We start from the raw sequence: 23,754 nt of genomic DNA on the forward strand, positions 1-23,754 counted from the left end.
TTCTTCAGAATATCTTTACTTGTGTTCTGCAGAAGAAAGAAATTCATAAGGGTTTGGAACAACAAAATATGATTTTTTTTTATCGTATTTTTTTATATCTTTTAATACGCTTGTGGTGTTCTTGATCAAAAATGACTGGCCGACAAACTTAATTATGCTTTATAATTACCAAATATTGGATTCAATATTTTATTATCAGCTTGTTTTCTTTCAGTTAGCGCAGATTTTGTATTTCTCTTTGCAATTGATTGTTGTCTTTTGGAACTCATCATAGGCCTCATTTATCTGTTCTATTTTTAGAAAAGCACAAGTGCTTAGGAGAATGTGTTTCAAAATTACAGTTGTGCATATTTAATTCTGTAATACAGTTAAACATAAGACGCATGATTTAATCCAAATGAAAACAATTTAAATCTGCTGTGATGTTAGTCACGCTTACTGATAGTCCAGTAATGTTTTAACTCCACATTAAACTTTTCTTGTAATCCTACAGTTGATCATACTGGTCTGTTTCAAAACCAGATGTGATGCAACCAGAGTTAAAAGAGGAGTGCTCAGGGTCCATGCTTCGAAAATCATTATCAAATGTGTGCATTGTGCTTTCATGATCAGCTGCAAAGAGAGATGTGATTCACGTCCATGCATCCTTCCTCTTGACACTTATTTCTCAACAGTACAGAGAGCAACAGTAGCTAATACAGGATATGAAGCAAGATGACTCGAGTAAATTGAAGTCACTTTTTTTCTTGCTCATTGTGAACAAACATTTTTGATATACTGTAATGCTTATTTCTGTTTCTCTGTATTTTTCTTTCTTTCTTGTTTTTTTTTTTTTTTTTTTAATGCATACACAATGATCCATGATCCATGTGATCTAACTGTTTGAGCAGGTTCAGAGAACAATATGTGAATGTAATGTCAGTTACTATGGCAAAAAAAAATAAAAAATAAAAATAAAAATAATATATATATATATATATATATATATATATATATATATATATATATATATATATATATATATATATATGTGTGTGTGTATGTATAGTCAATTAAATGATTATATCTATATATCCGGATACATAATTATAAAATGTCTTATAATAATATTATTAATAATATACAATACAATTATATATATATATATATATATATATATATATATATATATATATATATATATATATATATATATATATATATATATATATACAATACAATACTACTATATATAACATTAATATTAATAACGTTGCTTTTATTAAAACTATATTTCAAATAGATTTAAATTGAGTATAACAGGTCTTAGGACATGGCACTGCTTGGATATACATGTACACTATTTATAACATTGTATCCTTGTATCTGTAATGTAAAACTATTTATATTTTATTGCTTTATATTTGACATTTATAGCGAGGGTCTGTCCTTATTGATATAACTTTGTCAAGGGCAAAACGTTCAATGATTCGACTCTCCACCTTTCCACCAAATCCTCCCTTCCTCTTCCGAATGCTTGCGCGGTCATCTTTATAACAGGACGCTGCCAAGGACAAACAAGAGAAGTGAGCTCATGAAGATACATCCTCTTGTTTTGGACAGGGCGAAAAACATGACCCTGCGTGTCAAATGACAGCGCAACACGAGCCCAGTGAGAGCGGCATTCTCACGCAGTGATCGAGGGAGTCGGTGCTCGATTGCTATGGTCTGACGCGAAGATGGCAGAATCGAAGTGTAACGTTTCCGCTCCTCACTTGAACTCAATTCTACAGATGGATCCTTACCTCAAACCCTTTGAAAACGACTTCCAGAGGAGGTAAAACGTGCTTTAAAGCGTTATTTGCATCTTGTGGCTAAGTAATGGTCCTGTGCCCATCCCAAACGCACAATGACGCACGCATGTCTGTCTGTCAGCCCTTCACATCCGACACTTAGGATGTGTTTTAATGATTTAATGTCGTGCCCATTGCTGGATGCTCTCCGCCTCTGTGTTTTAGTGCTGCGCGTGCCCTGCTGAATATGTAAATAAGGACATCTGATGTTTGTATGAGAGCCTGATGGCGATGACACAACACTTCTCTGAAATCAACACGTTCAACCCCAGCACAATAAAAGAAAACGCAGCTTTAAGACAGCGGAGGACAACAGTTATTTGGCGGTTTGTCGTGCTTTGTAGAGTAACAACAACAATGTATGACCGCAAGTCAATATTTAAAAGTCCTCATTTGATCCCTCCCCCTTACATGTCTCCGAACAGCTACATAAGCACGTAACTGTTTTTCTTTTCTTTTTTTTTTTTTCTTTTTTTTCTATTCTATTTCCGGATACATTTCATAATATTTTGTCATTTACTTGGAATCTTGGAATGTAAGCAACTATTGTATATAAAATTAAATGTAAATGCAGAAAAAAAAAATGTTGATGGGACAAAAAACAACTTTTTAATGCACCCTGTGATAAAATCGCATCAGAAATGTATTTATTTTAATTTTTTAAAAAACATTTTATTTATCAACATATTACACACACACACACACACACAACATATATATATATATATATATATATATATATATATATATATATATATATATATATATGTATATGTGTGTGTGTTCATACATACATATTTAATAATAAACTCAATTAACTGGGACTCTTATTTTAAAAAACGTATACTTTATTATTGCCGATGTTGTGCCTTATTTTGATCCCCTGACAAATTATAACACCACTTGTACCGATATACCCCCCCCCCCACCATTCAAGTCACTATCTGATTGCCTAATCCTAATCCCTCCTCCACACCTCCTCCTAAACCTACCAAAACCAATAGGGAGCTAACAATTGGGCACAACACTGGCTTTCACATTGACACAATTCATGAACGGATGAACAGCAGGTCATAAGCAATCGGAGTATAAATGTGTGATATTAGATGATTGCAATCTGACCTCTTTTTATTAGCACACATGTTCCTATATACATTTTAAAGTGCACAAGCGAGTGAAATGCTCGCACTGTTGAGCCCTGTGTACTGAATCTTTCTCTTTTTTGAAATCTTACAATCCTATGTGTATGGTTAGTGGGAAGAATTCAAATGGCATCTGATGGCATCTAATATTGTCCTGTATTGTTACACAGCCCAGGTCAGTGTTCCTCATGGACCTTCCCGACATTGGCACTTTCAATAAAATCATGTGACAACACAATAACGTAACATACTGTTTTTAATTGCACAAGTCTCATATAATTTTTATTTATTTATTTATTTGAAAAACGTACACTACTATTCCATTCATAGCCATACAAGCATGCTTAAAATGGAAGGTAAGAGAAACCTTATTAGACCACACTTATTAATACATAAAGACCTACAGGAAAGTGATGGATGACTTGGGGTGACCACCTTGAATATCTAATTATCTTGTCACTCATAATTATGGTTACAGTTTAACAGAGCTGTATTTGAGTATATAAACAGTGACGCACAATTGGTACTTCAGCTCTGATTGCTTATGCCTGGAGGCTTCAAGTGCTCTGTCCCAATTAGATGGCACTTAATTGCAATCCGGTGAGTGGCACTGTCAGCAGTCGTTCACTCACCACTCCTCAGTTTATTGCATGATATTCAGGGTCCTGTGGCACCGTCTTTACATTTATTATAACGATAACAAAGCCTAATTGCAATGTTGCATGCATTAAGTGTGCTTGGCACAGTCTGCATATTTATGACTCGACATTCTCCATTCATCGGTGCCACAGAGACCACTGACAAGTGAAATGGAGTTCTTCATTATCGTTTTAATTAACTCCAAAGTCTTGAGGGGTAGCCATCGAGGTATCTGAAAACCTGGTACATGGTTTCTATTTTTACCCCTCTCTGTGGAACTGGTTTCGAAAGTGGAATAATATTTTGTGAAATGTGTGTCACGGATTGACCGAGTAAGACCACATGGGATGGAAGAAACTCCGATTATTAAGGAAGACTATACTCTTCTTAGCATGCTGAAATCAAGGTTAATAACATTTCCGATTTCTGGGCTACTCTCATTTGCTCTGAGTGAGAGAGCCCATAGGATCTGGAAAACGCAAATAAGATCTCTTTAATACCTCAATTGTTTCTCCTAGATTGCAGTGATAATTATAGAGCGCAAATTGAGAATTTAGTTTAAAGACTTTTGCTTATAAGTCTATGCTATTGCAAATCATAATTATGATACAAACCATTAAAATAGTGACATAAAAAGACATAAGTATGACACAAATCTAAATTATGACGTCAGAATTAAGACAAATTGTCAAAATCTCGAAAGTAAGACACTGAAAGTAATATAAGAATGAGATAAAAATTCACAGTTATGGGCTAAATTAAAAAATATGAGAAAAGTCAAAATTATTGGTTAAAAAGTCAGTTGCAAGAAAAAGTTGATATTACGACATGACATAATGAGTTAAAGTCAAAATTAGGATGTAAAAATCTAAATTATGAGGGAAAAAAAGTCAAAATTGTGAGATGAAATGTCATAAATATTACTTAGTCAAAATTATATTGGTACCAAATCATAATGAATACATATTCAAAATTAGGAACATTTTTCAAAAAGTTGAAATTGGACACTCAAAATTGTGAGATAAAAATCAGAATTATGTAAAAAAAAAATAAAAAAAAATAATCAACTTTGAATTCATAATTGACACTTTTATCTCAATTTACACTTTTCTTTTTCCAATTTTTATTTTGGTATCATATTAATTATAATTTTAAATATGAATACCGTAGGTTTGTGTTTTTTAATGTTCTTTTATTTTATGAGAAACCTAAATAAATAAACCTCTCTTTTATGATAAACTAAATAACGATAAAGTATTTAGTAATATATATATATATATATATATATATATATATATATATATATATATATATATATATATATATATATATATATATATAATATTTAATTATTATTATTAAAATGAATTTCATTTAAAAATTGAATAGTATTTTAAAATGTTGCAAGCCAGCCTCGATCTTGCATCACTCTCAATTGTTATGCTGCAGCTCCATCATCTGAGAGTTACCAAATGATGAAAGTCCACTAGGCCTCCAGACCTGCTGTATGTAAGCAGTAAATTCTCTTGTGGGAGTTGAACAGACATTAGGTGGGAGTCAAGTCTTCTGGAAGTAAGATGAACTTTGTTTTATTGGTTTTTGGTGGTGAAATGCTCTTATTGAACTCAGACAGTTTGCAAAGGGTCGTGCTCTAATAAACAAACGCTCTAATAGGGTGAACAGAAGAGCGGTGCGTGTGCTGTTTAACAGAGGCTAATCATTTACACATTGCCCTGAATAACAGTAATCAGCATGGGCAAACATAGACAGCAGAAGCTGTTTTTCACATGCTCTCTCATAAATATGTAGCAGATTTCCCCAGCTAGCATAAGTAATGAGATGATGCAAACTTTTAAGTGATACAAATAAACAACATGGAGATTTTGTCCGGAAACAACACAAAAGTTACACAATTGAGGGTCTCACTTGTGATACGCAATCTACACGTCTACACTATCTCAAATCAGCAATAGCCTCAGGTTTGTGATTGATTTGACTTCGGTGTCGTGACGTATTTCTGCATGAAACCGAATTTTGAATGAGAAAAAATAGAGGGTGGGGCTTGATTTGAATGCACCACCCTGTCTTCTCAAGCTTGCAGTATTTTGACAGACTGTTCTACCTAAGCTTTCACTCTAAACGCCATTCAGGGAAGCAATTGCTAAATAAATATCATAAAGACTCTCAATTAGTGTCATAATTATGATATAAAAATTTAAATTGATAATTACGACATAAGTTTAAGTCGGAGATACAATTTCAAAATTATGGCATGAACAGTAAAAAATTTAAGATTTGAAAAGTTGAATAATGGGATAGTCAATTGTGACAAAAGTTAAAACTGACAAAAAAAGGAGATAAAATGTTACGTGACAAGACACATTACTACTGAATTTTTTATAATTTTAGATTTTATTACGTTGTACTTCAAATGAATTGTCAGCAAAACTGCAGTTATTTTAGTACCATTTATAATATAATATTAATATTTTTTTCAATTATTTCTTATTTTTTAGAATATTAACTTTACTGTGATTACAATAATGCATAATCTTTGTGTAATGTGTACTTTGATAATATGTAAGTGTAATATAATGCATTTATAATATGTTCAGACATTCAGTGCACTGATAATCACTTAAAATCAGAGCAAGCGTATCATGCTTTCCTTTCTTAGTAATATTTCATTCTCAGAAACGTTGTTGCTTGTTTACATGGCTCTTACCCTAAGAACCTATTTTGCCTCACTCAGTAGTCAGCTGTTTTTGTTGAATTAATGGTTTTTCAGTCTGTCAAATGTACTCAATTGTGTACTCAAATGGTTCAGGTCATACTGAAGGGAGAGGCTATTGTGTGAGTCTAGGAGAGCAAAAGTCAAAGTGGACGTCAATGACATGCGGAGTCCCACAAGGCTCAATTCTTGCACCACTCTTGTTTGGCCTGTATGTGCTCCCAGTCAAATAATGTGAAAGAACCAAATTGCCCATCACAGCTATGCTGATGATACCCAGATTTACCTAGCCTTATCTCCAAATGACTACAGCCCCATTGACTCCCTCTGCCAATGCATTGATGAAATTAATAGTTGTATGTGCCAGAACTTTCTTCAGTTAAACAAGGGGAAAAAAAGTCATTGCATTTGGAAACAAAGATGAAGTGTTCAAGGTGAATGCATACCTTGACTCTAAGGGTCAAACAACTGAAAATCAAGTCAGGGGTCATTGTGTAATTCTGGAGACAGACCTTAGTTTCAGTAGTCATGTCAAAGCAGTAACTAAATCAGCATACTATCATTTAAAAAACATTGCAAGAATTAGATGTTTTGTTTCCAGGCAAGACTTGGAGAGACTTGTTCATGCCTTTATCACCAGAAGTTTGGACTATTGTAATGGGCGCCTCACTGGCCTTCCCAAAAAGACCATTAGACAGCTGCAGCTCATCCAGAATGCTGCTGCCAGGATTCTGACTAGAACCAGAAAATCTGAGCATATCACACCAGTCCTCAGGTCCTTACACTGGCTTCCAGTTACATTTAGGATTAATTTTAAAGTACTTTTACTTGTTTATAAATCACTCAATGATCTAGGACCAAAATATATTGCAGATATGTTCACTGAATATAAACCTAACAGAGCACTCAGATCACTAGGATTGAGTCAGTTAGAAATAACAAGGGTTCACACAAAACAAGGGGAGTCTGCCTTTAGTTACTATGCCGCCCGCAGCTGGAATCAGCTTCCAGAAGAGATCAGATGTGCTTAAACATTAGTCACATTTAAATCTAGACTCAAAACTCATCTGTTTAGCTGTGCATTACTGAATGAGCACTGTGCGATGTCCGAACCGATTGCACTGTATTTTACGTATTCACTTTATTTTATGTAAAATCATTTTCTATTTTTAACTTTTTTTTTTAAAATTCATTTTAAATAACGAGTTTTAAAATTGCTTGTTTTTATTTTTGTTTTGATTTTCCTTCGATTATTTTACTTTCTTTTATGTTAAGCTTTGAATTACAGTACCATTGTGTACGAAATGTGCTATATAAATAAACTTGCCTTGCCTTGCCTTGCCTTGCCTTACCTTGTGTGTTTATGTGGTGACTGGGTCACGCTGAACACATATCTATGTGTCACGGCCCATTCGTGGCTTTTGTGGACTCCAGGGAGCCCCGGGCGAGCCTCACACACATGAACGCCACTTTCCTCCCCATTAATAATTGTACATAGCCAGGTGTCAGCGCAATAGCTGCTCGCCTCTTGATCAAACCCAGCTTCAGAGTCCCCTGAGCAACAGGAGTATTTCTTAAGAGTGCAAGTGTCAAAATCAACAAGGTCTTGCGGGCAGCTCTGAATCACACTGCTTTTGGATTTTGGATTTTGGCTTTTGGATTTTGAACTTTTTTATATTTCTATAAAAAGTCTTATGCAGCAACACCAAAGTGTGAACTCAGCGGTTGACAACAAAGGCTTAGGGTGGCATTTGGGACAGGTCCACAGTAAGGTCTCAATTCTCAAATATCCCTTAGTATAAATAGCAACCTTATAACTCTGTTGTGCCCAAAATAATAATAATAACAATAATATCAGTGATTATGTCCAATTTTTACTTTTAATTTACATGACAATTAAGGACATTTTCATATAACATATTTATAATGTTACATTATGAATGATGTATATTAAGCATATATAAATACATATTAATGGAGCATTGTAATGTTTGTTGCCTATTTTCTGTAATTGATTTTAAACTAAAATATTATAAATGTGTGATTATAAAGTGTGTGTGTTTGATTTTAAATTGTAATTAATTTGACCTCATTGCAGTATATGTTGCAAGACCTCAGATTTGTGCTTAAAAAATACAAATAAATAATGTATATATAAAGTATACTTTTCAAATGTTTTGGGGGTCAATATGATTTTAGTACATGATATAAGTAAAAAAAAAATAGTTTTATTTAACAAGGATGCATTGAATCGATTTAAAAGTTACAGTAAATAATTTTTATTTCAAATAATTGTTGGTATTTTAAACTTTCTATTCATGCAAAAAAAAAAAAAAAAAAAAAAAAATGTTAAGCGTCCCAACTGTTTTCAACATTGATAATGTTTCTTTAGCAGCTAATCAGTATAATAAAATGATTTGTGAAGGATCATAAAGACAGCAATGGCTTTAATATATTATAATATATAGCAGATACCGTTAGACTTCCTGTGTTCCTCTCTTGTATATTTTGTCAGCCATTTCGTAATTTCTTTAAAAATACTTCCATGTAACCTCAAACTTTCTTTTGACACAGTTTCATAAAGACTGCTGGGAAAACGCAGCATTCTGTTCTCTAGACTGTGTCTCATTGCATTCTCTCAGCTGATTCTGAAATAGCATGAAATGCAGTCTGATTTTTTCTCCATCTGGGATTGATATTTCCCAGCAGACTTTCTCTGACAGTTACTCAGCCAACTGTACTTTTGCTAGAACAAACTCTTTAAACTAAAAGATAAAATGGTGGGGAAATTGGGAAGGGCAATGGGTCACACAGCTTCCAATCTGCATGATGTTGGCACAATGTGTCTCAGCTCCAAGGTGGTAAACCAGAATGAATTTGATTTGAATCTAAATCTAGGAACTGTGGGATATTGGCCTAATAGTGGGTTATGCCCTTGAACAAGGCACTTAATCTAGAACTGATTGCTGCAACATGGGGCTTATGTCGATTCATTTCACTCTCTAAACAAAAGCTGCTTTAAAGAAGCACAGTAATTTACGATAATTTAATCTCTTTTATAAATTAATCCTCATATCACTTAATTGGATTACAAGTAAACATGCTAAGAACCTTTCATTCTATACACTGAGTGGAAGTATTTGAAAGTAATTGTTGGCTGTTTAATAAATATGTACATTTGTTCATTTGAGTCGAATGATAATGTTTATCCTCTGCTGCTGAAACAAATATATGAAACAAATCGTCTGCTAATATTGACATTTTTTTAAGTATATATATATATATATATATATATATATATATATATATATATATATATATATATATATATATATATATTACTTTAATAATACCCCAAATAACAGTGATTATAATAATTGGGTAGCACAAAATTGAAATCGGAACATGATTTATTTTTACCTGTAGTGCATTTACGCTGAGGATCATTCTCCGATAGAAAAAAAGCCACTTTATTTTAAAAATGTTATTGATTGTATTTTGGAATGAGAAAATGTGCAAATGGATATGCAAATGAGTTCCCACCTCCATCACCAGCTCATAAACGTTACTTAATGGCAATATTGAATTAATTCAGCCATATAGTATGTTTGAACCAGAAGCTGATTCCGAAGAAGAAGAGCAAGAGTGAATGATACAGGGTCTACAAGTCCATATTTAATGCATATTTAACATCAGAGATATAACTGAAATAATTTTTTATTAACTAAACTAAACTTTACTTTATCAAACAGCTAATAATGTGTTGCTAATGTTACACAAACCATGTTCCTGTTCACAATCTCAGAGAGCTATCTTACAAAATCAACAATCTTATCGAAAATAAACTGCTTTGCTAAAGGTATGAAAAGCTCCATCTAGTTGATGGGATTCTTTGGTTACATGTGATGGTAGGAAACGGGTTTCAGACCCATTTTTGAGACTGTCACTGGTACAGTAGACTGCAGTTTTAAAAGTGTCATAGAATACAAAGATTACTTTTATGAAGTGTTTGAACACAGCTTTGTGGCCACAGTGTGTGAAAGCAACCAGCGTAATGGTAAAAATCCACCCACTATTTTTTTAATAATCCCAATAAATCATTAACAGTCTCTCTAAATGTGCGGTTCCAGATTTCTCCCTATAATGATGTCATACTCTGCAAAGTCCTAAACATTTGTGATGCTCTCTGCCTTATTAGCATAGACATAGTCCTTAGTGAGAAACAGCGGTCCGCCATTACTGTTTTTTCGCTGTCAGCACCAAAGGGCCATTGCAAGTGTCATGTTTTGGGATTCATCAACGAACATTTGAGTCTCCATAGGCCGGCAAGGACACGGTGGTTAAATTCCCTTTTGAAGGAAATGTTCCGGAAAAAAAATGAAAAGCATTATATGTTTGTGCTAATGATTTTACGCTGGACTGCTTTAGAAACAAGGTTCAGTTCAGTGCTGGAAAGCGGGATAGATGCTTTCTGCGCAAACGTCCAGACTACAGAAAAAGTAAGCATCACCAATCATATTTTTTTTTTCTCCAAAATAGCTCTCTGTAAGGCTAATGTTACTAAAGCTATCATTGTCTCTGTCTGTTTTCACTAATTTTGCCTTGATGTGCTACCAAAATGATCTTAAATAGGAATTTAAGGTAGTAGTTAAAATTGCACTTGGAAACAATGTGAAGTCATTAACATGGTCACCACCAGTTAAACTGTAACAGCAGTGGGATGCCAGCGAGCATGAGCTCTTGAAGCTCTGCACTCTTCTGAAAAGGGAGGTGGGAGCACCAGCTCATTTGCATTTAAAGGGACAAACACAAAAACATACCCTAAAAGTGAGATAAAACTTTACATGCACACTCTGGAGACATTACAGTATAGTCTTATAGTTTGTCTTTAAGCATATTAAAAACACCATACAGACATGTAAACAATGTTAAAAACGTGATTTTCCCCACAGGGAGTCTTAAAAAAAAGTTAAGAAAGGTATTAAAAGTAAACTTTTTTTATAAGTTTGTAAGGAGGTTCAATAAGATGTGCATTTCTTGACGGATTCTTAAGTTGTCCAAACCTCTGACAGTGTCAGATTATTTGGGTCACAGCCCTAAAATGTGGCTGCCCTGCGACGGCCATCTCAACAAACTGTTCTGTCCAGCCGAATCTCTCCAAACTTTTATTTTCTGTGCCAGGAAAAACCTTTGCATCACTTCAAGGGTTTGACCATTTTAATTTTGGTGATATTAAAACGTTACACGATTGATTGTCCAGTCAACGCTGTCAGTCTGCCTTGGCTTTAACCTCACCAGACTCATGTCGTACATTGCGGCAAACAACAAACTTAGCACAGAGGAAAGAAAATCAAAAAGCAGACATTCAGCTTTAGAAAGGACATCTATAGTCTAGTCATTTGCACTCATTATTACTAATAAGCAGGTTTGCTGAAGTTCTGATTTCACTGATGTTCAGGTTTGGGTAATGACAATGTTGGAAATCAGCTTCCTATGAAGTCACCTTGAATCTCTGATTGAGATGCAGTTTCTGATCTCTCCTCTAGACACTAATCATCTGGGACACAAGCCTGCGGACATGCAGAGAATATCACTGCCTTATGGTGTGACAGTGGGGCAACCCCCCCTCCACTCCTCAAACACTGATTTCTTATAATGCCAATGACTCTCATAATCACAGAGCAGCTGAAGTTTGACAGTCGGCATGGACTGGGAGGGTTCAGATTCATTTCCTTGCAAATAGCTATCAGGTGTTTGCTTCTGTGTTTGCCTTTGGGAGTCCTGGAATCTGTTATGCTGTAGATGTATTTAATAGTTTTACTGATTCAGGGTAAAACACTTTTTAGGGGCAGTGCAAGGTGTTTGTTCCTATTGGCTCAGCTCAGGTCAGTGTCCTACAAGATTCAATAGCCCTTCAGAAGCTTGTTTGGCTACACTTAATTTTAAGATGTCCTTTTAACAGTGTTATTATACATTTAATTACTGAGAAATATTAATTAACTACATGTACTACTTCCTATATGGTTAGGGTTAGGCTTAGGGTTACTTGCATGTAATTATCCATAATTAATTGTTATTATTATAGTAAGTACATGTTACGTTTAAGGAGTTCTTCTTAAAAAAAAAAAGTGTTACCGCCAATTCAACTGAAATTTGAGTGCAAAACAAATGTATCAGTGAAATCTGTATAAGACTTTTAACAAACCAATCATGATTCATAGTACAATGTTAATTTATGAAAAAAAAATAAAATAATAATTAGTTCCCATGTTGGTATAAATACTAATAATTTGTGCAATTATTAGTGAGTGATTCCCTTTTATTCTTTTGTTGTTTGATTAACTTTATACAGGAAGTAGCAGGTATATTAGGCTGCTGTCACTTTAAGATCTAATGCACAGATTCAGTATACCGACTCACATCTGGTATTCTTCAAACTGTTTACATTCGCTCAAGACCTAGAAAACTGTGTTTAGATGAATACTCAGACAAAACTGATATTTTGACAATTAGAGTGTATTTCTCGGTTCAAGCATGATAAAACACATAACAGAACTCTATTCAGTACTCATACACTGATGTGCTTTCTATGTGCTTGCTTCAGGTGTGTGTGTGTGCACAGAAATCCAGACTGAAGTAAGTTCACATTGGCGTCATCACATTTTTTTGTATGTCTGCTCTTCTTTTTCTCCCAGGCATTGATATATTTGAATGTTTTATGAGACATGCAGCAAGTTTATTCTAACGTCTGTAGATCCGTATGCTGCTTACGAAAGTATCACAATGGGTCTAATAACTGTATGCACACACAAATTTGTGATTAAAATCTTTGAAAAGAAAGTATTCACAACCAAATCTATAATGATTTCAGAATTTACAAAATATTAAGGACCAACTGAAACCCTAAAGCTTGTTCATCTATGAAAATGTACCTTTAGATAATCAAAATAGCTTTTGCAGAAATGATGATATGAAAGTAATAGTGAATCATGGCAGTGTAGTAACTTGGCTAGTCAGTTAGCAAGAAGGCCAATCAGTTAGCAGTTTTTCTAAGAAAGCAGGTTAATCAGCTAGTAGATACTACACTAAAATGTTTAGAAAGGAGATCAGTAGTCCTAAATACACTCCAAAATAAATGTACAAAAAGGTACCATACCAGTGACAGCTTTTGTACCTTTTTTTCTGAGAGTGAAGGCTAATTTATTTGTGATATGCTACATAGCATAGTATTTGGCTAGCACAGATCCAACGCAAAGATTGGATTGGCTAATCCAAGTTTAATTTCACTATTCTGTACAGTACATTATACAGTATATTCAGGTGTTTAACATATGTTTCATTAAAAAAAAAAACAACAACAACTACATTGTGATATTATGATGACATAAATCAATCATAATAAGATTGTTAATCCGAAATCAAATTAATTTAAAAGAAAAGTCATAGACATTGCTTTGGGCTCCAAAATGTAATGTGCATTATGATTTAAATGTTGTAATGCTAACTGTAAAGTTATTTTAATATTTAAGTATACATTTGTATGAATTTTTGTTTCTCTCTTTCGTCTCCTGCTCACTTTTAACATGGATTATGCTGCATTTTAGTGTTAAATCATTCATTCTCATTCATAACGAGAGCAGTCAAGGACGAAGGATGGATTAGCAGGCCAGTAACCTTTTTAAATATGACACTGTTTCGGTGCTGTCCGTCTGTGCATTGATTTATGTTAATTTCTTTTAACGTTTGAAAAGAAAAATGGGTCTTCTCTCTCCCCAAAAATTTGTGCTTGCACTGACCAAATATGATCACATTTGTATTCATATCATAATATTTCTGTGCTTGTTAAACTTGAGAGAAATGTTGAAAGGCTTAAAACTTTAAAACCAGATGCCAGAGGTTAAACTGCCTCATTGTGATTTCACATGATGATTAATATATCAAATGATTAATCATAATGCATCATTTCTTGTCAAGCGTGCTTCATTGGTGAATCAATCAGATTTACTTCCACTGTGCTGCTGATTGGCTGTGGTTAAAGTACGCCATTCATTTCATTGAAGGATGCAAGATATTGCTTTTGAGTTTTTCTGAAGATTTGTTATAATCTGCAATTATTTTGTTCTAATACAACATTTCGTATAGATTTAGTTTGAGATTCATTTTGTTCATTGTGTGATTTCCAGTGGTTTTGGAGATCTACAGGGATAACCAAAGTTTTGAGAAAGGCCTTTAGCATGCTGGCAGCATGCTCTGCTTTAGTGTACTAACAGTAACCACTAGACTGACAGCACAGTGAAACCCTCTTGTGGTCCATTGTGTCTGTGAATTCCTCACTTTCAGCCATCAAGTTATCAAAGTATGTAATTAATTCACAAAATTACGCAGAAAATTTGGAGACACTTACTGTTAGACTTCAAATTACCTGCTGTGAGCAGTGTACCCGCTATTATGGATAATCTGTAGTAGGGGTGGGCGATATAGCCTCAAAATTATATCACGATATTTCAAGAATATTTGCGATAACGATATTTATGACGATATGGATTTTTTTTTCCTCCCTAACTTCATTTGAAGTGTAAATCTATTGTCATAAGGTGGCAGCAGCTGTGATTGGTACACTGATCGGTGTTCAGGGCAGTAGCTGGGGTTTGTGGGGCTTCGGAGCAGGTTTTACCGGTTTAAAATTGTGTAAATAGCACAAATATACAAATTAAACAATGTTAATTTTTTCAAGTTTGTAGGTGTCCAGGTACAGAAACGGAATAATCAAATGTAAATAGCATTGCATAGTCTTTACTGTATAAATTAAATGTAGATTAATTCTTGTTAAAACTACAAAGTAATTCAGTAAAGAGCGCGGTGATTTTAAGAGATAATAGATCCAAAATGATACGCATTCCATTTCTTTCGCAACTGTTTACATTCACTTAACACATAACCGACCATTTTTCCGAGGATACTTTTGAGGTGACAATTTTGTATGTATTTGTTGTTTCAAGAGCAAAAGACAAAACTCAATTCGGTGTTTAAGGGTTGTAGAGGCTGCTCTCTGCATGCACACTGTACGCAACGAACGCACCTTTTCATGTCTTTTTGTGCTTGCATGTTTAAACTGGCAAGGTGTATTAGTTCGTTCTAGCACGGGAGGAAGCAAAGAAGAGCTCGGTTTGGTGTTTGCACGGCTCTCTGTGTGCGAACCAAACTCGGCGCGCAAACCGTCAGTAGAGTTTCTCTGTGTCTTCTGTTTGAATGCTTTAGCTGTTTTGAATGTTTAAATTGGCAAGGCTTAAAATGCGTGCAACTGATGAGCTTTCGAGACAACGCAAATGCCATCTTTTTACGCTGGCCTCAGTCGTTTGAAATCACCGACCCCCTCCCCTCTCTCCACCCCGCTTTACTAAAGATATGCTCCTCGCCTGTTTTTGAAGGTAAGAGTGTGCGCTCAAATATGCTCTAGAACGCCTCTCGTGATACTTTGTTGTCACACACCGATCAGTCTGCACAGCGCTGCTTCAAGTCGAGCACACCTATTGGATTTGTGGTGTTGTTGTGTGCGTTAGGGAACATATATCCACCATACATCATTGCGTCGCTATATCACTATTAACTATTAACACTATTAATAACTATTTGAAAATTTGGAATCTGAGGGTGCAAAAAAAAAAAACTAATTTGAAGCTATCCAAACGAATTCTTAGCAATGCATATAACAAATCAAAAATTAATTTTGGATATATTTATGGTAGACATTTACTAAATATCTTTATGGAAAATGATCTTTACTTAATATCCTAATGATTTTCGACATAAAAGGAATACATTTATAATTTTTGACCCATACAATGTTTTTTTTTTTGGCTATTTTTACAAATATACCCTAGAGACTTAAGACTGGTTTTGTGGTTCAGGGTCACAAATGTAATCAGAATTAGAAAACAGTTGTTTTTACATTGTAATACTTAACAATATAACATCTTTTAATGTATAGGAATAAATTACGTTTGAAAATTACAATGGAAACAGTTTCTATATTAAGTTCAAATTGTAGCTATATTTCACACTATGAACATTTTTTGCAAGACTTTATTTTAAGTTGTCCTTATTACAAGTTACATGTACTTACTATTATAATAACAATTAATTACGCATAATTACATGCAAGTAACCCTGAGCCAAACCAAAATCCAAACCACTTAGTGAGTGCATGTAGTTAATTAATAGTACTCAATACTTAAATGCATAATTACAATGTAACAAGGACACCTTAAAATAAAGTACATTTTTACTGTATTGTGATATGATCACACACTAAATTACATTTGACATTACATGTGTATTTATAACGTGTTTTTTGAGGGATGATCATTGTAGCCAGTCAGAGACCTGTGCACATGAACACAATGGCCAATCAGAGGTTTTTAAGAATCTGCTCAACAGTGCTCAAAATACTAGGTAGAAATGATAGTATCGTCACATTTTTTAAATTTCAAAAAAGCACTCTACCACATCTCTTATGAAATGGCTCCCACTAACAGTCTGCCTCAAGCAAACATCACTAAATGTGTTTACCGCATCCCTAAGGGTAAAATCAACCTCGAGCAAGCCTGGGGTCCATACAGCTGCCCAGAGCACGTTTAAACAGCATCAAAATTTATTCAAAAGAGTTCTGAAAATCAGAAAACGTCATGGGACATTTGTTTTGAAGGTGTCTGGGACCTAAATGGACACGCCCCAAGGGTTCTGCTCGACCATGGCAGTTCTGTCTGCTCTTCAGACTTAAAGTTCAAATTGAGAATGCCGACATATTTTGGCTAGTCAGACTGGAACAGCTTGCCCTTTTAGTCTTCGGGTACCATCCAAGAGCTTTGGCCTCCTCTTCAACCCAACAAACATCTCCAGTAGTGGAACTTAAGGGCCGTTCTGGCTCATAAGTCTCTGTACTGTTGGATTCTACTTGCCATTTTTAGATTTGTTGGTATTTGCTGGTCATTTGAAGAAAGCTGAGCTCGAATGAGTTCCAGTTGCTTTATCACCGAAAATTGGCCTGTGTGTGAATGCTGTAGGCGTTTGACAGACCGCTGAGAACTTAGCTGTTTAGAGTCGACATTTAATTCTTGTAGCGATGGCATCCAACCAGTGAATCTGATAAGCAGCAGGTGGCAAAGGGGATCTTAAATGCTATTGATTGTTTTAAAGAATTGGAATTAGCCATCTAGTTCACTCTGTTCTCAAGTGTGTTGTGAGCACTTGCGTTTCAAAAGCAGATGTTAAGTCACTGTTAATGTAGAGATTTGGAAGAGAAGTATTGGTTGTTTAGAGATAAACAAGTAAAACTCAAGCTGGTTTCTTTGTTAGCTCTGAAGTACCATAAATTCCGTTTATTAAGCAAGACATTTGCTTTTGTCATGTTAAATGTCATTGTCATTTACAGAAACTTACAGAATAGAATATAATGTAATGGCATCTTTAATGACAAAGGAGGGTGGATTTAAATGGTTTTAGAGCTTTTCTGTATAATGCATAACAGCAACATTACAGTAATTACAGGACCTAAATGTGCACTATACAATACATATACGGAACAGGACCAAAAAAAAAAAGATAATAATTTTATACAAACATGCACAACAGACAACGGATCCTATGTGCAAAATATACACTTAACTGAATCAGAAAGAAAGAAAGAAAGAAAGAAAATGAGGTATGTAAGTACATTTCACTACAGAAGTAGAAAAAATTTTTTTTAGATGGCTCTTTTTTTTCTTTTCTTTTTTCTTTTTTTCTTGCATTGTAACGATTATAGAAGGGTGTTTTCACCGTGCAATTTAAAATAAATAAATAAAAAAACCTACCTGAGACTTTTTGGGCCCTATCATACACCCGGCACAATGCATCCTGTTTGGAAGCCTTTTCCCGCTACTTTTACTATATATATATATATATATATATATATATATATATATATATATATATATATATATATATGTATATATGTGCGTGTGTGTATATTGATTGGGGGCTTATTGCAGGTCGACAGCAGTTGGTATGGTGTTGTTTTTTAAGTGTGTTTTGGAAGACAATAATGTGTGTAGATGGGTATTTTTTTTTTCACCCAACAATATGTTACAGGTTTTTTTTTCTTGTTGGCTTGTCTGTGTTTCTATACCACACACACATACACAAGAACAAGGAGGTGTTGACTGATTCCACACTTCCTTGATTTGTCTGAAGAAGATTATGTCTGATGTGTCTTCCTGATGAAATGGTTTCTGTTGATTGTTCCATTTTAGGTATAGTTGCCTAAGAATTTCAAGTAGTCTTATGGAAATGTATTGGCTGTTGGTGGAGACAGGGATTTTGAGGTCAAGTGCTTGAAGAATAACGTGACCTCAAAAAGGTCATTCATAGCTTATGGTTAGCAAATCAGATGATTGCTTTATCCATTTCTAGCTGATATGGTATTTTATTTTCAGGAACTGTGCTGTGGAGTTGTATATGACTGAAATGTTATATCACAGCATGAGTAATTTATATCACAGTATTCATTTATGAATATGGTTCAAAGGTTTGAATAATTTATTCACCAAAATTTACCAAGACTGAATTCTGTAATATTGTGAAAGATTATTGGAATGAATATATATATATTCATTACTCCAGTCTTCAGTGTCACATGATCCTTCATAAATCATAATAAAATGCTTATTTGCTGGTCAAGAAACATTACAAATTATTATCATTGTTGAAAACAGTTGTGCTGTTTAATATTTCAGTGGTATTTTTGTAACATTATAAATGACTTCACTGACGCTTTTAACCAATTCAATGCATCCTTGCTAAATAAAAGTATTAATTTCTTTTTTAAAATAATATCTAATTACATTATTATATCATTACTTTGCAGATGCAAACCAAAATATTTATTATAAACTACGTTTAGCATATGTGTAGAAAAATATTTTTTCATATTATAAAACACCTGAGCTAAAAAAAAACTAAAACCATCACAAATATGTACCATGGTATAAATAAATTTGGCTGTAAATAGTAAAACTTGTAGACACATTTTGAAGATCAGATGGCATATATTGTTATACCATCACTCAGCCAGTGCTGCTATCCGTAGAATTGAAGCTATCATATTTGTGAACAAGAAAAAGTGAAGTAGGGGGAGTACAGAGCCTTGTGGCATACCTGTGTTGAAGGCCAGAAGGTGGGAGGTAAACTTTATCTCCATTTTAGAAAAGCGGGCAGCTGGCAGCACTTGGCTGGCTCAGTGCCCATATTTCTAAGAAGGTGGATGATATTGAAAACAGAAGTGAAGTCAAAGAATAGCACGCATAACTAGATGTTTAGTGTCTCTGTATGATATAATGTGCAGTGTGTCGAAGATGCCAGGTTAATGGCAACCTCCATCAATATACATGAGTGGGCGGCTGTTTCCAAATGTGAACTCAACTTTGAGATTTCAAAGATGATCCTGAGGGTAAATGTGTTTGTTCTGCCAAGGGTTGCTCAATAGGAGGCATTTATAATAGAATAAAATATTAACTTATTAAATAATTCAGATGAGGCTTTGGAATGCCAAATAAACTGGTTAACAGCCATTCAGATTTCACTTGGTTTGTTTTCTTATGTATTGGGATGTACTTGTTTTGTATTTTGCCCATAGGATCTTTATGAAATGATATATTTACTATAGCAGATGCTCACAGACATTACGCATATTAATGTTTTCATAGGATTTTCAGCTGTGGAACTTGCTTTTTTAATGTGTGAGATACAGCATCTATTCTGTCCATGGTTGCTAAGAAGTTTTCCTTGGCTTTGTTTTTGAAGGTATGGGCTGTTTAAGAAGCAGCTCGCTCTCCTTGAGGAGTCCGAAGGAGGCTTTGATCAGTTCACACGCAGCTATACGAGTTACGGAGTACAGCGGATGCCAGACAACAGCCTCATCTTTAAGGAGTGGGCCCCGGCTGCTGAGGCTCTGTTCCTCACTGGAGACTTCAGTATGTCTTTTCTCATTCTAAAGCTTTTACCCTAAAGCCCTAGGCACTTGCCATCTTCCTATCGGGTAGCACTGCAGCGATTTTTGTTAGATCTCAAGTTCCATTAGGCATTAAGCAAAAATACAATTTTAAGTTAACTTCAGCCAAAACTTAAGCTAAGAATCTAAAGTTCAGCTATATGTCTTGTTGCCCTTACCACATTTTAATATATTTAGAAAAATTAGAATTTAAAATACAAGTATGAGACTATGTGTATCAGAAATGATTATTTACATTTCCTAAAATTAAGCTATACTGTAATACACTTGAAGTGCAATTAAAATTTTATTAAAATAAAATGGTAAACTATTTGATTTTTTTTTTACTTTTTGTATATTTAGTAAAAATATATTGTAATGTACTGTACAAGTTTAATACTCTGTACATCAATAATGATTGTTTTAATGTGTTAAAATGTTAAGCTATAGTGTACTACACTTACAAATTTTCTACAATTATTTTTTTTAAATAATAAAGTATTTGATTTAATGATTATTTATAGTTATTTTAATTGCTTAAAATATTAAGCTATACTGTACTGCATGCTTTGCGTAAATAATAAGGTAAAATATTTGCCTCAGATTTTGTATATTCAGTAAAATTAAAATGTAATATGCAAAACATTGTACAGTACATCAGTAATTAATTGCCTTTGAAATATTAAGCTATACTTTACTATGCTTAAAATGCAACAGTTCTCTTGTAAATAATAAGGTACTGTAAAATATTTGCCTTATTTACAGATTTTGTATATTCAGTAAAATTAAAATCTACTGTACCTCAATAATGATCATTTTAATGGTATAAAATATTATTACAGTATAAGTTATACTGTACTAAGCTTAAAATGCAACCGTTTTGTCAATAATAATAATTTAATTTCAGATTTTGTGCTGTGCAAATAATTAAGCATTAAATAAAGTGTTGTCAAACCTTTTGAACTTTGTCACAATTCACAATTCAGAAAGTTTTGTTATTGTACTGAATTATTGTTCCTTTGCAGAATTCATAAATCATACAAAAGTTAGTATGCCTATTCTTCTATGTCTTATGTCAATTTTTTAATTACATTTTGTTTGTTCCCTTTGACAGACCTTTGTTGTGTGTGTGTGTGTGTGCGTGTGTGTGTGTGTGTGTGCGCGCGCGTGCGTGCGTGCGTGTGTTCAGGTTAAGAAAGAAAAAAAAAAGTATCTCTTCAAGGCTATCTGAATTGCCTACAAGACCGAATGCACAGACTCACTCACTCATTCACTCACTCACTCAGTCTGACTTCTCTCCAAGAATGTGCATGAATGCAGAATTTAAAGGCATTTGTTTGTCTTTTCTAGTTATTAGGAAGTGCAGGTTTTTTCTTAAAGAAGTAATTAGCCAGACTTTACAGACTGCAGGCCAGATTCTGTAGTCTTTGATCACGTGGCAGAACTTGCATTGCATTTGAATAAACATGGTTGTTAGATTTTTTTTTTTTTGAGCGAATGCAAATTTAGGAACAGATAGATAAGCATCCTTATTACTTTTTCTCAGTATTTGAACAAACCTCTAGTACTAATTTTTAAAATTCGGTATGAAGTGTGCGAAAGACAAGAATTATAATTCAGATCATGCAGATTGTTAAAGTGTTCAACTCCTGTTGAATTTGCAGTAAAAAAAAAACTGGCAGCTGTGGTCAAAAATTCACCAACATACTGGTACCTGTGTATTTACTTTATATAAAATTATCCAATGTGTATATATCAAACTTGAATTACCAAATTGCCATACAGTACAGTGTGATCTTACCAAACACATTGGAAGTTTTGTGCAGACAAGAACCACTCACTTTTTCTTCAGAGAATGTGTCAATAGGGCCTTTCGCACCGCAGGAACTTGGTGTGATTTTTAGTACCGGACTGCCTTTTTCGAGAACCAAATTATCTCCTATTCCAGAACACAGCTGGTAGAAACCGTGACGTAAGTAGACATTGATTGGCCAGACGCATTCGAAAACGCCCTTACCCGCCATGATCTAAAACGCCTTGTAACATACTGTAAACATTGTGTCAACTTATTGTCTCATGAACAGCGATAAATATATACGGACGCTGAAGTGCAGGCACTTGTAGCAAATGTAGCACTGCCAGTTGTCATTGGAGATTCTTAGTCCTCCTTTCCATTCTTTCAATTGCTTTACATATACGTCGACATTCTATGTCCATTATTGTGAAACCCACGAGACACAATAAAAAAACGTTGTTAACGTTATTTTTCTTTGTTAATGTTGTTGAACGTCACGCACAAATGACATCGTTGTCGACCAGCTTACGTCCCAGTACACACGGTTGGTGTGAATGCAACCCTTTAAATGGTACTGGGAAATAGTTTGCGCAAAATTGTTCCAGTAGTTTAATACTGTACATTTATTTCTGGAACTAAAGCGGTGCGAAAGGCCCCAATGATATTAAGTATCGAATAATGAAAGTTTTTAACTGCAGTTCCTTTCTCTTAATAGATGGCTGGGATAATTTTTCATATCCCTACACTAAAAAGGAGTTTGGGAAATGGGAGCTGCACATACCCCCAAAAGAGGACAAGACACCTGCTGTCACTCATAACTCCAAGCTGAAGGTGAGCAGACACATTAGCTGGTTTGTTTACTTCTTTAGCCAGAATGAGGCACTGAGGTATTATGAAGCCTTTATGCACTGTCAAGATGGCTTTAATATTCAGCCGTTTTATGGATGGCGTGTCAATGTTAAAGATACAGCAACAGCTGTGACTTTCAAGCCATTTGTTGGTCTTCAGCAGCATGTTTTTAATAACGCCGCTCCAATTTGGAGTTTCACACCCATGAGGTTTTAAAACTCAGAGCTTTAATTTTAAACAAATTGAAGAACGGTCCTGCGGGATCAGTTGGATTCTGCACTCAGTTTCGAGATTGTACATTCAATTAAAGTCAACAAGCTGAATGGACTTTATTTACTTTAACACACATTCTTGATATTATTGTGAACGATTCATCCATGAATGTTAAAAGTATTCTTGCATAATAATGTAATAACTTGCTCTGCTAATTTCCATCACCTATAGGCCACATTGGCACCGGTCAGTTACATAGAAAATGTCCAAAATAAAAATAACTTTTAATTATAATAATATATTAGTAAATGTTATATTAAATGTTATATTAGTAAATGCTATATTATTGTACTGTAATATTAAAATGAATTAATACTTTAGATTTATTTTTCATTATTAGCCGGTAATACAGAGGTAGTTCATCAAACAATGAATGTTGTCGTTCAGAATTTTAAGATTGTGCTTAATCTTTGAAACACAGAAATGAGTAACAAGTTTCTGTCCCTCCACTGAAAGTCTAGGGAACC

General features: G+C 34.2%; 1 protein-coding gene across 1 annotated transcript in view; it reads left to right on the forward strand.

The window, feature by feature from the left end:
• The first annotated feature begins 1,483 nt into the window (after window positions 1-1,483).
• Window positions 1,484-23,754, forward strand: part of LOC128028762 (1,4-alpha-glucan-branching enzyme-like) — a 133,310-nt gene continuing 111,039 nt past the window's right edge. Inside the window, exons 1-3 of the mRNA XM_052616081.1 lie at window positions 1,484-1,816; window positions 20,184-20,353; window positions 22,881-22,996. Of these exons, the coding sequence (XP_052472041.1) occupies window positions 1,719-1,816; window positions 20,184-20,353; window positions 22,881-22,996 (384 nt within the window). The 5' untranslated portion in view covers window positions 1,484-1,718. The remainder of the gene's footprint in view (window positions 1,817-20,183; window positions 20,354-22,880; window positions 22,997-23,754) is intronic.

Source organism: Carassius gibelio, chromosome A15, assembly GCF_023724105.1.
Source record: "Carassius gibelio isolate Cgi1373 ecotype wild population from Czech Republic chromosome A15, carGib1.2-hapl.c, whole genome shotgun sequence".
In the NCBI taxonomy this organism is placed as follows: domain Eukaryota; kingdom Metazoa; phylum Chordata; class Actinopteri; order Cypriniformes; family Cyprinidae; genus Carassius; species Carassius gibelio.